The sequence below is a fragment of the Calliphora vicina genome, chromosome 1, assembly GCF_958450345.1.
Source record: "Calliphora vicina chromosome 1, idCalVici1.1, whole genome shotgun sequence".
NCBI classification, from domain to species: domain Eukaryota; kingdom Metazoa; phylum Arthropoda; class Insecta; order Diptera; family Calliphoridae; genus Calliphora; species Calliphora vicina.
The window spans coordinates 142,435,135-142,450,301 of NC_088780.1; the positions used below are offsets into that span (position 1 = coordinate 142,435,135).

The 15,167-nt window shown below is 27.6% G+C and overlaps 1 protein-coding gene across 1 annotated transcript in view; it reads left to right on the plus strand.

The window, feature by feature from the left end:
* Gasp (Chitin binding Peritrophin-A domain-containing protein Gasp) overlaps positions 1 to 13,915 on the plus strand; it is a 45,277-nt gene extending 31,362 nt beyond the window's left edge. The window contains exon 5 of the mRNA XM_065516011.1: positions 13,610 to 13,915. Coding sequence (XP_065372083.1) covers positions 13,610 to 13,664 — 55 coding nt within the window. The 3' untranslated portion in view covers positions 13,665 to 13,915. The remainder of the gene's footprint in view (positions 1 to 13,609) is intronic.
* The last annotated feature ends 1,252 nt before the right edge of the window (positions 13,916 to 15,167 follow it).

Consider the following 15,167-nt stretch of genomic DNA (forward strand, 5'->3'; position numbering starts at 1 on the left):
TATGTTTAATTATTATAGAAGAAAAATTATGAAGAAAAAATAATAAATCTAGAAATTAACCCTTTAAAGGGTTTATGAGTAGTCAAGGGAATATGTTATTATTTCAAGCAGCAAGAAAACGCTATTGAATGAATTGAACTGAATAGAAATGGACACGAAAACAATAAAAAAAATATTATGAAAGTATAGTTAGTAATGCCACGAGCTATGAGTTTAATTAGCTACATCTCTTCAGTGTTCTCCGATGTTTAGTTTTTAAAAAACAAGCACTTTTTTTTGCCAAAAAAAAAAATTATATTTCTTAAACGACTACGAAGATTGAAAAAACGTTTAGTCTTGCTTAAAGTTAATTTTATTGCGGAATTTTGGTTTTCTTTTAGTTTATTCAATAAGCTAAGTCGTTTTGAGTTACGCCATTTTCGAAATAACGGTATATCTCGAAAACAAGAGCTAACCTGAAAAACGGTTAGCACCACTGGATTCAGCGTACACGAATTAGGTTAATCCGTTTAATAGTTAAATACATATAATTAAATAGCTTCACAAAATAAACACTAATAAAAGTGATTAATATAAATGTATATTTGTTAGTTAAACCTCTCAATATATAAGACTAAAAATGCTTATAGCAAATAATCTTATAACGTTTTAGAAACCATATTCTTAACTATCCACTACACAAATACATAATACAAGACACACACACTCGAAATATACATACATAATAATTATGTATGTTAGTTTTCGTTAGGGTGGCCTTTATTTTTAACTTTTGGTCCCGATGGCGTCAAAATTCGTGTTCCCCGTTAACTAAAAATTCTGGTTGTTCTCCGTTAAGTAAAAAAGCAAATGCTGAAAATTTTAGCAAAATATATTTAATAACTTAATTTTTATATAAATTTTTTTGAAAAAATTTTTCTTTGAAAATTTAAAAATCAATGAAAAATTAAAAAGATTTTATTTTGATATTTCAAGCGCTCTGTTTTATGAAATGCATTCGTTTTACAAAATATAAAAATTAAAATATTTTTCTTACAAAAGTATAACAAGTAGTCAACTCTTTGACAGCAGTACCTAACTCTATACATGTGTTAGTAAAGAAGTACCTAACTCTAAACATGGGTGAGTAACAAAATTACACATGTGCTGTTAACTTTTAAATTTTCTACAGGCAACAGAGTTTTATAAATATGTTTTAAATATTAATTTATATGAATTTTCAATACCAAAAATTGTAACTCTATCCTATAGTTTAAATTCTACAATAACAAAAAATTGCATGTCAGAATTTCCAAATATATTTTTTTTCTTGATTTGTGCAAAATAGAAACTTTTTAACAATGAAAGTGTGCTAAAAGTGTTTTAAAAAAATATAAAAAAATATGTGTTAAAGTAATAATGTGTTAGAAAACGTTATTTTATCAAAAATTAAAAGTTAAAATTTCAAGACATTTCATTTGTTAACATTTCTCTGAGCTCACACGGTAACCGTATATGTGAGTGAGGAATTTCAAAAAATTGAGAGTTGGACTACTTGGTATACTTTCTTTCATGATTCAAATATACAAGGTTACTCCACTTCTCTCTCACAAAAATATTCTTGAAGTTTATTGGAATTATTTGAAATTTGTTTTCTGTAAACAATAAAAAAATCGTTGCCACATATGGAAAAATGGATATAACGTTTAAGAAATTTTTAATTTTAATGTGTAATTTATATTAATTCATAAAAGATACATATTTAATGAACTTATTTGTTTCTTTTGTTAACATCCAGATTTTGTAAAATCAAAAACATTGTGTAACCAACCATTTAAATTGGCCTTAGAAAATATAGCTTTGTCCATACATCTATGTCCATGTTGAAATAAACGTTAAAAAATTCATTTTAACATATACTTTTATAAATTTCAGAATACATTATATAAAAGTTTTATTATACTTCATCGTAAGTAAGGTTTTACATAAGTTTGCTATTCGCTTTGTAATTTTATAATACATATTAATTTGTCTGCATAAGGGGAGGCGTAGTCCGTCAGAGAGCTTTCCAATTTGCACACATAGTTTTTTCTTTTAAAATTATTTGAAAAACGAATTTCTTTAGTTTAAATTTTTTGTTTCTGTTTTTTTTTTTTGATTTTGAAATAAACAAAAAATGGGATTTTATAAATGAATACGGTAGCACGATTTTTCAGAATTCCAATAAACGTCAGAACGTTAATATGGCGACAAAAAGAGAAAGTGGAACTACCTTGTATTTTTGTATAATGCTTTCTTTCTTACAAAATTATGTCATAAAACAGGAAAATTTACTTTTATTGAAGAAGAAAATGTTAAGCTCTTTAACGAATTATTAAGATGCTTAACATTAAAGGATCTAAGTATTTGAAGAAAATTAAATGGGTAAATTAAATACAACTACTTTTTTCCAACATTACATTTTTCAGCATTTATTTTTTATTTATGACGGAAATAAAACAATTTAAGACCGTGGAAACATCGAAAAAATTCATAATAAGGCCACCCAAGTGTGTCCCAAAAAAAGTCTTTTTTCTTATTTTCATGGGTGCTCAAGCATAATTTGAAAGCTTATAGGATAGAGTATTTTTGAGATTTTTTTCAGATTTTTTAAAGGTCGCTCAAATCGAGTTTTTGCCAAAAATCGGGTTTGTCCGCCATTTTTTGAGTTTTATTCATAACATTGTCAATATCCACGATTTTCAATACTTTTGAGGACACAGTTTAAAAGAAAAATGTCCGAGCTTTATTTTTGTGTGCAAAAATTTTTAGTTTTTGTAATGAATTGCTCATTAATTAAGGTGCCCTACATTAAATTTTTCGAAATTTTTTCCATAAATTTTGTAAATAAGGCTTTATAACTTTTAAAATTTTTTTGAAAATGACAAAAACTAAAAATGCAGTTTGAAAGATCAATTAATTCTTAATAATATAGAGACAACAATCATGGGTCTTGACAAAGTTATGAAGAAAACTCAAAAAAAGACAGACAAACCCGATTTTTGGCAAAAACTCGACTTTAGCGAACTTTAAACCTCTTCCGAAAGATCTAAAAAAAAATCTCAAAAATACTTTACCCTATAAGCTTTCAAATTAAGCTTGAGCCCTAACAAACATTTTTTTTGGGACACGCTAGTGTTCACGTTTATTATACAATATCAATAATGTCATAGATTTCGTGCTAGTATGATAATACTATTGTTAGAGAGTAAACTTAGAAGAGAATGAGAACGTGTAACTAGACGATGGTTCATTGTTTGGCTTAATCATCTACCAGCAAAATGGCTCTGTGTGTGTATACAGACGTAAAAACTTAACACACACAAATATATCCCAGCAGTTCTAGCAGACAGCCCCGAACTATCCAGCAGTTAAGCAAGTATACTTAAGCAAAAATAAAAATAAACTGTATGAGAATTATATCAACACAATTTGCATAAAACCAGTTTGTACGAATTATGTACTCACAAAACGTTTAAAGTGACTACACTCTAGATTAATTAGAGACACTTAAGCTGCAATTGTCTTGACGCTAGATTATCTAGGATATATAAAGTAACAAATTATTTTCTCTCAGCATATATAAATTGGAGTCAGCCAATTGATATGACATTAGTGACAATTACTGTCTATAAGGGATACAATGACTACTTGCTTAACTGCTGGGATGTGTGTCCTTATTTGTATGTGTTTATTGTGTTTGTTGTTTTATAAGTTCTTTTTTTTTTGTAGTTAAGCCACAAAAATATAATCCTTTTCTGCTATTTTGACTTTAATTAATTTTAATGACGATAAGCGCAACAAAACACTGGCTGAGAAAAATATAAAAAGACATATAAACAATATAACATACATACAATATACATTAAACCTGTCCTTCGTTATATGGAAGCATCTTTTCTTTTCTAAGATATTGAACTCTTCATTCTTTGGTAGATAAAACTGATTGACAGATAATTTTAAAACACAGGAGTTTAGTTTATTTAATTTTTCGACATTTAGCCTCAATCAGTTCTAGATGCTAAGGATCAAAATTTTAACATCTAGAAAAACTTATTTTAAGGGCTAGACTAACAATCTTGGATTATTTATACACATATGTTTGTGTATACAATAAAAAGAAAAAAATAATAATAAACCAACAACAATAAAAATACAAAAGGAAAATGAAACAAACTTAAGTACTTACATTTATAATAATAATAATATAAAACATTAAAAAAGTATATAATACGATTACTAAGAAAAATAAAAAAAAAAATAAAAGTAGAATAAAACTGTATTTAATTTATATAAGAAAAATAAGCTTAGAACCACATACACAGTCTGACAACGTGCAACCACAAGCACACATCAATACAACTACTAACAAGGTAAATTGTTTACATTAAAAATTAAAACAATTGATGCAGGTGTGTGAGCAAATACTAAGATTCATATTAGGGTGTTGCAAATGTAATATTTTGGGAATTTTAAACTAATGAGCAGACACTCTGAAAAGTGCAAGTGCTGAGTAATTTAGTCTTATAAAGATCCCAGAATATCAGAAGATCTTTATTTCCTTGCAAGATTCATGAAGATATTGGTATTCCATAACTTTTTTAGATACCAGTGGTCATAGAAAATGCGGTGACTTCATTGGAATAATATGTTTTCAATATTATATTGAAGCACCTTAATGTAGAAATGAAATTCTATTTAATGTTATAAATATCTATTATTGAAATTCAAATTAATGTTATATCAAGATAAATTGACCTTGGCCCAATTAAAGTTCATAAGCAATATAAAATGACAAAAACCACTTTTACAAATAAGTGTTATCAAATAATAAAATATGTGTAAATTTATATTTTCCTACTTTATTACTTTAATCAATAGCAAATATCACACTTTACTAAGATATTTAATTCCTATTGAAGTGAAGTGTCACTTGTTTGTTTTTCAGATCGACTTAATTATGCACTAAGGTTGGCCCTAACTGTTTTAATTTGATTTAAGTTTAGATTAAAGAGGCAACAATAATAGGAGATTTCGTCCCTTAACCCAAAAAATCTACACAGTCCCATGATATCATTACAAAGAGTTTACTGGTGATATCTAAGAGCAAAAAATTCGAGTTAAAATCCCGTAAGTATCCCAAGGTCGACCTTATCGAGCGATATTAACTTCTGGGACTTACAAGAAAACAAGATAAATCATATTGCTTTTCTTTTAAAATTTCAAATTTCCATATATGAGAGCTATGACTAATCATGGACCGATCATAATGAAATGAAAACGCATGATTTCCGTTTATAAAAAACTTATTTGTGTTGAATTTTATTTGCTTAGCAATATTTTTAAGAGATTTAAATGATTTTCGGAAGTGGGCCTTATATAAGAGCTCAGGTCAATTATGGATTGATCCGCACAAAATTTGAAAAAGTGACTACTTCATTTTATATAAAACTTATTTGTGTAGATATGTTGAGAATTATATCATAAAAGTGTTATTGTGGCAGGACTTTGGTATGGGGGCTAGGTAAAATAATGGATAATAATGCAGCATTTTCATTAAACATTTACGTATGTATGTGCCAAATATTATCGAAATATCTTCACAATTGGGACGGATTGGCGAACATCCTATCATCGATTCTGAGGCGGTCGGTATACTTTTAGACTAGTATTTTTGGGTGTAACAAAGATGTTGAGAGAAAATTTTAGGTTCATACAGCAATTGTTTGTGTCCAGTATTAATTACTATGAGACAATTATGAATGTTCAAGTCGTTTTATGCGGGCTACCTTGTTTGGGGAATAGGGACAAATAGTTGCCACAAAACCAACATATTTATGACTTCCGAAACTAGTCGATTTCGACTTTTCAACCTACTTTGTTCGGCTGTTTCAAATAAAGCCCCGTTTGACTAAACAATTAGGCCTTTACTAGATTGGACCGGTAGGCCGGTATTTAGCACAATGTTGACTAGCTGTAACTACCTAATTCATTCAAAGAAGTAATAAAGTCCGTGACAACTTCCAATATGACAAAAATTCTTGTAGATTTCCTACTGAAATATTGAAATATATTTCCTATGACAAACAGGCATGATCAGCTGCTATCTCAAATATTTTGACAATAGTCAGTGGTTTTTATTACGTTAAAAATCGTCATCATAAATCTCAGACACTCTGAAAAGTGCTACTTACTTTGTTCGGCTGTTTCAAATGAAGCATCGTTTGACTAAACAATTAGGCCATAACTAGATTGGACCCGTAGGCCGGTATTTAGCACAATGTTGGCTTGTTGTAATTACCTAATTCGTTCAAAGATGTGATAAAGTTCGTGACAACTTCCAATATGACAAAAAATCTTGTAGATTTCCGACTGAAATATTGAAATATTTTTTCCTATGACAAATAGGCATGATCAGCTGCTATCTCAAATATTTTGACAATAGTCAGTGGTTTTTATTACGTTAAAAATCGTCATCATAAATCTCAGAGATCTGCATCTTACCAATGGCAAAAGGATAGTCTGGTGGTACTCTTAGGTTAGATTCTAAACAATCTTTCCGATATCGTTACGTCCTCAAACCTGTCCACAGATATTCATAAGTGCGGAAGCCCAAATATAAAACTGGATAGATTGCTGTTATTTGTAACAGAGAATGAAATGGTCTCATCTATCTTTCAAAATACCAATTGACTCATAATCGTCTTCTGAGTAGATTTTACTCTTTCGAGAAAAAATCCAAAATAAAATATCATAAGAAGTAATGTTCCAAATTTTGTACATGTTCCTTTTAATTTATATTTTACAAACAAAAATTAATGAAAGAAAGGAAAAAATAATGAATCATTTAAATAGTATGCACAAGTGGTTTTTGTTATATTATACAATTGTTATGTAGTGTCTTTTACTTTATTTTTATTTTTCGTTTTCAAAAACCAAATAAAGACAGAAGACTAATTGAAAGCTAAAATTAAATTAGTTTATTCTTACCACAATAAAATAAGATGAATTAAATTTAACAATGTTGTATATCCAAATAAAATAGATATGACACAAGCTACATTTGAACGTCCCTTTGCACATGCTCTTATTCCAACCTACATATTTATTTTTATATAAATGTACATTAGGCTGGCTCCGTTTATACGTAGGAAAAATAATGTGTATATTTGCCAACTTTGATTTATAACTCAATGAAATTATAATATCCATATAGTGGTGATTGTCTTGAACTTATAGCTAACATCAGATCGGGAACAAAAAAAATCGAACTGTTTGAAAAAAAAAATGGATTGAGTTTTGAAAAACGGAAAAAACCCGTCTCGACGTAATTATAGGATGTTTATCTTAATCTTAAAAGTTAAAAATTACAAAACTTCGAATATTACTTACACAATAATTTAGATATGACGTTAAAATCTTTTAGACATGACGTTAAAAGCGCTTTTCAAATACCTTTTACGTACTTAGTACCAATATTTCATGTTTCTTTTGGAGATAAATATGAAAAAAATCCCAAAATCCCTAAAATAAAGCCTTTTTATTCTTTGATCCAGCTTACCAAATACTGCAGCCGGGACAAATATTTTAAGAAACGGTATTATAGATAGAATTAAACTTTCATTTAAGTTGATAACATCCGTAACACGCTAATGTCATTGGACGTTGGATTCACAATACAAAAGTTATTAAATATAATATAGAAGGCCAGGATTGCCGATGGTAAAGCTAATGGGAATAATTAGAAATAAGAACTAAACTGTTAATAGAGTTAAAGAAATTTTCACATGCACCACTACTGCGTAATGCTGGAGGTATGTAAATAAGAAATTCATAAAATGTTGTAACAAGTCTTCTGTTATTGTAAAGTTATATCTATATTTATCATAGCTTTCATTTAATATTAAAGATTTTTTATTTTAAAATATTAAATTATGAAATTGTATAACATTGGTCCATTCCACAAAATTTAGTGGAAATAATAAACAGAATATTTGGTAATAACAAACAATCTAACATTTCATATGAAACCCTTAAAGTATGCTGTACATAAAAAAACCCATACAAGATAATTCAAAAGACCGAGAAAGCAAAGCTACACAAAAAATAGATAAAACAGCAAACGCAACAGGAGATAATATACACTTTTTATTATTTTTATTCTTTTAAATGTGTTACAATATATAAATAGAATATGTTGCTGAATAATAGAGGATATAAAAAAATTACAAAAATACTTCAACACAACAATACCGCAATTGTGAACAAAAAATTAAATACAAAAAAAAATCAGCAATAGAAAAAATATTTACTATGACAACAAATTGCAGAAAACAGTACTCGTGCTCCAATACATATAATAAATATCCAGCTCTTTGAGGGCACACACTGTGGAGTGAGGATATTTGTAGGAGCCTGTGGTATAAATTTATTGTTCTCTACTCGAATGTTCGTCAAAAATAAGAGAGAGAGAGAGAGCGAATCAGAGATGTATAATCTTTTAGGTTTAGAACTTCTTATTATGAAATTATGAAATGAACTTCACCTAGATGTAATTGAAATACATCAATATAGGATACTCCCTTTTCAAACAGTTGTAATAAATTGTGTTATATTTATTTGAATTTTAAGCCAATTGTGTTAACATATTTTAAACAATAAGTTTGTGAACCTCTGCTTTCACTATGCACTCATACATGGCTATCAAAAGTTTTCCAAAGAATTATTTCCAACAGATAAACACAAATAAAATTAAATTGAGCCAACAAAATAGTGGCTGAAATAGGAAACCTCAAACCAACAAAACAAACATAATGTTAGTGTTAAATATGCTATATAAATTGTCATGTTTGATTCGACTGCTAAGAAAATATTATTTCTGTCTGTATGATATACTAGACTACATATCGGCAATTCCACGAGAAAAAAAACCAAAAACCCTTGAAACTTTTTTTCAAGATGATTTGATTTTCTGGCAAAAATAATAGTTTAAACTGACTATATTTAATTTTTTAATTTAATTGGTATGTTTTAGGCTAAAATTGTGGCGAAAACTAAGCTCTCAATTAGCATGTAGTATGAAATGAATTTGACTCTGATTGTTTTTTTGCTATTATCAAATTGTTTATTGAAACCGAATGTATATTTTCTATTAATTTTTTTAGATTTTGTATACATATATTTACAGAATATATATTGTTTTATTAAAAGAGAAAAATCTGTTACGTACGGTATGTCACGTACGATATTAAATTTTATTTACTATAAAATAATCCAAAGATTGTTTTTATTTAAATATGACGGATTGTAAAGGAAAAATATTTGGTTTAGAGTAAGAAATTAAAAGAAAACATTACGCCTCTCACGATTCGCAAATTTTCGCATATTTCTACATGTACCTCAAAATGACTTCCGTTTGATGTCACGTACGATATACCCTTATTTCGGCAGCCTTGATATCAGTAAATATACATATATCTACAGATATTCGATTATACTTCAGCCAATTGGATGCACATTTTGTGTCAGTAGTTTCCGCCTGAAGAGCAGTGCAGAAGTTAGGTAGCCTGAAGTAGGACCTTGTCCCATAATTCTCCATAAAGATACCTTCATCGACCCTATTATCCCCTTTACAACCGTCAGTATATATGCTTATGACATCATCAGGGGGATACAGTCCGCATATATGCATATATGGTAACTGTAAGATATTATTCCCATAGCAGTACAATATCTTAGAGTTCCTAAGGTCCTTACCAAGCCACGAACATCCAGCATTCAATCTCTCAACATAATTGATAGCCATTTGTATCATCATCATTGGATGGTCAATTGGAATAATTTGTGGCAGACTATGCATATTTAAACTTGTTCTAATATTATTTTCATAAATGCTCAAAAAAATCTTTTTTCGACATGATCAAAAGCAATCTTAAAGCTCTAATTCAACAATATTATGGTAATTGCAAGGATCCATATGCTTGCCACAATCACAGTAATCATACATAAAAATAACCAATCACAATGTGGTTCCAACATATATGTATATGATTTTGTTAATTTTAGTTGAGATAAACATGAAAGCTATTGAAATGATAATAATGTTGATAACGTTTTCTACGTGTTAATATTTTTACGAAATAAGATTTATCAGTTACAATTTATATCTGTTTTTATTGTTTGTAATACTGGTTTTAACATTTTCAGCTTTCTGGAAAGATCGTAAGAATGAAAAGAAAAGCGAGCTTTCTGAATATATTGGAATTTCTTTAAGTTCTTCTACTGATACTGGTATATTCAGATAGTAATGTTATGAATTGATACAATTTTTTCTTGTGAATTAAATTTTTCAAAATTAATGTGTGCCAAAATTGAACATTGAAATCTGAAATAAAAAAATAAAACCGTTAGGTTCTAAAGCTAAAGGTGTAATTTTTGCTTTTAATCGTAATATTTTATCCGTTCTTGTTATATATTATTATATTATCTATAAATGAATCACTTTTCTAAATGAATATAAACATGAAGGAACTTATTGGTAAATTTTCTATATTATAAATTAGTTTTTTTTTTTTGATTTTCTAAATAAATAAATCTAAAACCAAGATGAAACTCATATATTCTTCAGTGTGAACTAGAGCTGAGCGATCCCGTGATTTTTGAAGAACGTCGTTCTCAGTGAACGTGATTTATAAATCACTGTTCTTTTAAACAATGACCGTGATCACGTTTTGTCTATGTTAAGAAAAATATTATATATTATTTTCATTTTTAAATCTGTTCGTATGTAAACCAAAAACTAATATTTGCTGTTTTAAAAATGTTTTTTTTTAAAAAAATAGGAAAATAGCATAGTTAAGCAGATGCAACAAAATTTTAAGAGAATAAACTGATATGGTACTTAATATTTTATTTTATACACTGTGTTGGATATAAATAAAATTATGCGCCTAAAAATAGGCACCTGTTGTTACCAGTGAACGTTGTAAAATATAAAAGAATGACATTTAACAGTTTATTGGAATACGTAAAAGAACGACATTAAAAGTACCTGTTACTTTCTTGTTTTGTTACCAGTGATTTTTTAAAAACGTTACCAATGAATGTTGAAAGATATAAAAGAACGACATTTAACAGTATGTTGAAAAATGTGAAAGAAAGATATCAAAAGTACCTGTTAGTACAGTTGTTCCAGTGATTTTTCTAAAACGATACCAGTGAATGTTAAAAAATATAAAAGAACAACATTTAACAGTATACAGAAAAATATAAAAGAACGATTTAAATGTACCTGTTACTTGCAATATTCAGTAACTGTTGTTACCAGTGATTTTTCAATCACAGTGATTAAATCACAGGTATGGAAATATCGCTCATCACTAGTGTGAACTACACCAAAAATATAGTATGAGCAATGAATATGTAATAATAATAACTCATACGCATATCGATTCGAAACGGTTAAAATACAATGCTAATACATAATTTTAATTACATATATTGATAATGGTATTTTAGCGGTAAAGGTTTTTGGTGCTATTTCGGTTGACCTCAATTTTTAATAATATTTACAAAAAATGTTGGTACTGTATTAAACATAAACTTCTGTGGATTCTAATAAACTCAATTATGGAAAACAACAAATTTTATTTACACTTGAATCAGTTATGTTCTGAATTGTACAGAATTTTATAGAGTTATTACCTTCTTAAAACTTTACATGACTTATGTGGAAATTTATATTAATACCATTATATATAAATTATTTATTGACAATAAAATAATTTTCTGACATAGATATTATATGGGGTAGGGTCAATTAGAAGAAAGAAAGATTTAGGTTCATGTAAAACTTTTTTATGTCCAATTTCATCACGATATTAATTATTATAGGTCAATTATGAGTGTTCAAGTAATTTTCAGAGGGCTACCTTGCATTTAGACTAGGGACAACTGTTTCCCGGTTTTCGCCATACTTTCAGTTATAAATAATTTGTGCAACATTGTTTGGGAATTGTCGCATAATCAACATATTTTAACATTTGCTTGGGAGCTAGGTGAAATCGTGGACCGATATTGCCCATTTGCAATACCAAACAAACCTTACCAGCAGCAAGAATTTGTGGAAGATTTCAGCCAGATAGTTACTCATAAATTGTATGTCATAAGTTTCACTAGGACACAAACGGGTACATTTTGAAACAAAGTTTAAGATTTTGCAAAAAAAGTAAAAAAATGGTATGTTTTGAGTTACAAAACATTTATTTTGATAGATACTTGTCCCACTCGCATTCCACTCTGCGACAAAAAAGCTCTTAAAAGAAAAGACCTAAGCTTTCTTTTGAGAAAAAGGGCCCATTTTGAAAAAAGTCAAACAAGTTTTTGATTTTGCAAAAAAAGTCAAACATTTTTTTTCGAAAGATTGACTATTTGGGAAAATTTTTGCTAGGAACAATAGATAATAAGCTACATGGATGAGAAAAAAATTCCTGTTTGGCCAAAATGTCAAACTGTAATGCCCTAATTTTGTAAGACGTAACGAAACGTTTTTTTTTTCTTTCGAAAAAATTGTAATTATTGAATTTTCATATTTTTCAAAACGTATTTTTCGTTTCTGTATTTAAAATTTAATTTTATATCACCCGTATGTGTGAAAAGAGAGTAAATTTTTCCTCTCTCCTTCCGTTCTATGCGTTTATTCTATGATTGGTACCACATCAAATAATTGACTTGAAACACAAGTATCGCTTAGTTTCATAAAATACCAAATTTTAATTTTTTCTTTCTACACGGAAAGGCAAATGAAAAATTGTATCTCAAGATACAAAATGAGGCCATAAGTCAAATAGTACTTCACCGATTTTGTTGAAAAATTGTGCTTAAATTACTCTCCAATAGGACTAAACTTGGTGCTAATTTCATCCCGATCGGACATTGGTTTCAAAAGCTCGTTCACGTGACATGAAATCCCCCCTATACTTATGTGGGTATGCGACAAATATTTTAATGTGTTGTAAACAGAATAACAATATCAACGTATCCACAATTTTTTATGATGGTGGTTATAAAAAATGTTTCTTGAATAACGTTTCGATTAAAACCATAATAGCATTTTAGCAGTAACGGTAATTGCAGTTATTTCGGTAGCAGTATTTTGGAGATAACCATTGTCGAGCTCAAAGAATATTTTAGAGCTTAACGATAACGGTAGCCAACACAAATATTTAACAACGAATAAAGTAAAATTTAGCAGACTCAGATTTTATATTAAACCGGGATACGGTCAATCTTATGTAACTTACGTTATGTTTGTATGAGATAAATCAAAAATTAAAAGATGTGGTAATTGTTGGAAAATTACTTTAAATAAAATTTGACAAATTATTGTTGTGAATAATTGTGTACATTTTTACAACTTTATTAAATTATGTACATAGTAATGTTTCATGAATAAATAATTCAAATATAAATTACGAGAAACAAGTACTAAATATTATCTTCTTAAAATTCAACTTTTCTTCGTGTTAAAAATATCAAAATATTTTGCTTAATTTTTCTTCTTTTTTTATATTTCCCCTTAACGTATTTATAGCGAGGATTACTATGGAGATGTAGATCTAAAGGCTTTGAAAAAGTTGGGCTATTAAAATGGACGCCCATAGACAACAACTACCAAACAAAAACAAAACAACGATATTTTGGAGTTTGTAAAGAACAAACAAGTGTAAGCAGCATAAGAAAATCAGTTTACTTATTACATTTTTTTGTAGCTAAAAAGACTGAACCATATTTGACTTCAAAAAGGAAAACGTATACACAGATATTTTCATGTATGTTTGGCATGAATTGAGTCCTGTATTTATATAAATATTTCTTTAAAAACAGACATTATTTTCCTTAAACCAAATACATAAATTTCAAAATAGTTTGCATACTATATATTTTGCTACCAATACGATTGTAATAACTAGTAGAGAAAAAAGCAATATTTAAATTAATTTTAATTGTTCAATAATAAATATTAAAATAAAATATGCATACATACTCTATAAAATAAAATAAAAACTTTATACAATATCTAAATAAACATATTTATTTTAAAACAAATAATAAAAGCTCTTACACAAACACTTTTTACGCAACTAAGTATAATAATATTTTTCTTATGAGATACATAATATTTTTTTTTTAATTTTTTTCTATTTTATTTTATACCAACATTTGTCTGTCTGTTCTATAGTCGTTTAAATCTCTATATGAAATTGAAATAAGCTTTTTTAATACTCGTTTTATATTTTATTTGAATATATGTATAGATGTAAATATACAAAATTTTGTAACAAGAAAACAATTCAAGTATTTATGTATCCAATATTTTCCAATATTTTTAAGCTTACAGTCTATTTTTAGTATTGTAAAATTACAATACTAATAAAAACTAACACCTACCATTTAGCTAATAAGGAAACATAAATAGCTTAAGAAGTTTTATTTGAGTTTTATAACTCAATATTCAAAAATAAATATTTAACGAAAATATAGTGCATTTGTATACATAAAAATTAAATTAATAACTATTAAAAACTATCAAGAACAAACCAATTAAACAAACAAAAAACCCCCTATTCAAATGATTCAAAGTGTATGTATTACAAATTTCTATTTTATCTTCTTTATTAAATTTTTTTGTTTAATACCAAGTCAAAATAATTTATTAGTATTTGTAAATACAAATAATAGCAATACATATGTATGTACAAACACACATTCAATGTAAAACACTAAAACAATTGTATCATTTGCATTAACATAGTCATAAATCAAAAAGTATAATTTCGCAGAAAAAGTTTAAAGTCATTCTGGAGAAGAAAAATCTAATAATTGTATTAGACATTTAAACGCTTCACAAATTTTGTTATATTCAGTTAAAATATTCCGAATTTTGAGTTGTGACTTTCTTTATGCAAATGTACTTTTATCTAAAAGTTAGGCAATTTACTTATATACATATGTATGTATATGCTGTTTGTAGATTAAGTTAAGGTATTAAATTTAATCTAATTGAATTAAAATATATAAATTATCAAATAAATGTATGTTTGTATAAATAAACATGAAGTTGTTTGTTTCTCTCTCCCACCTACATTTTG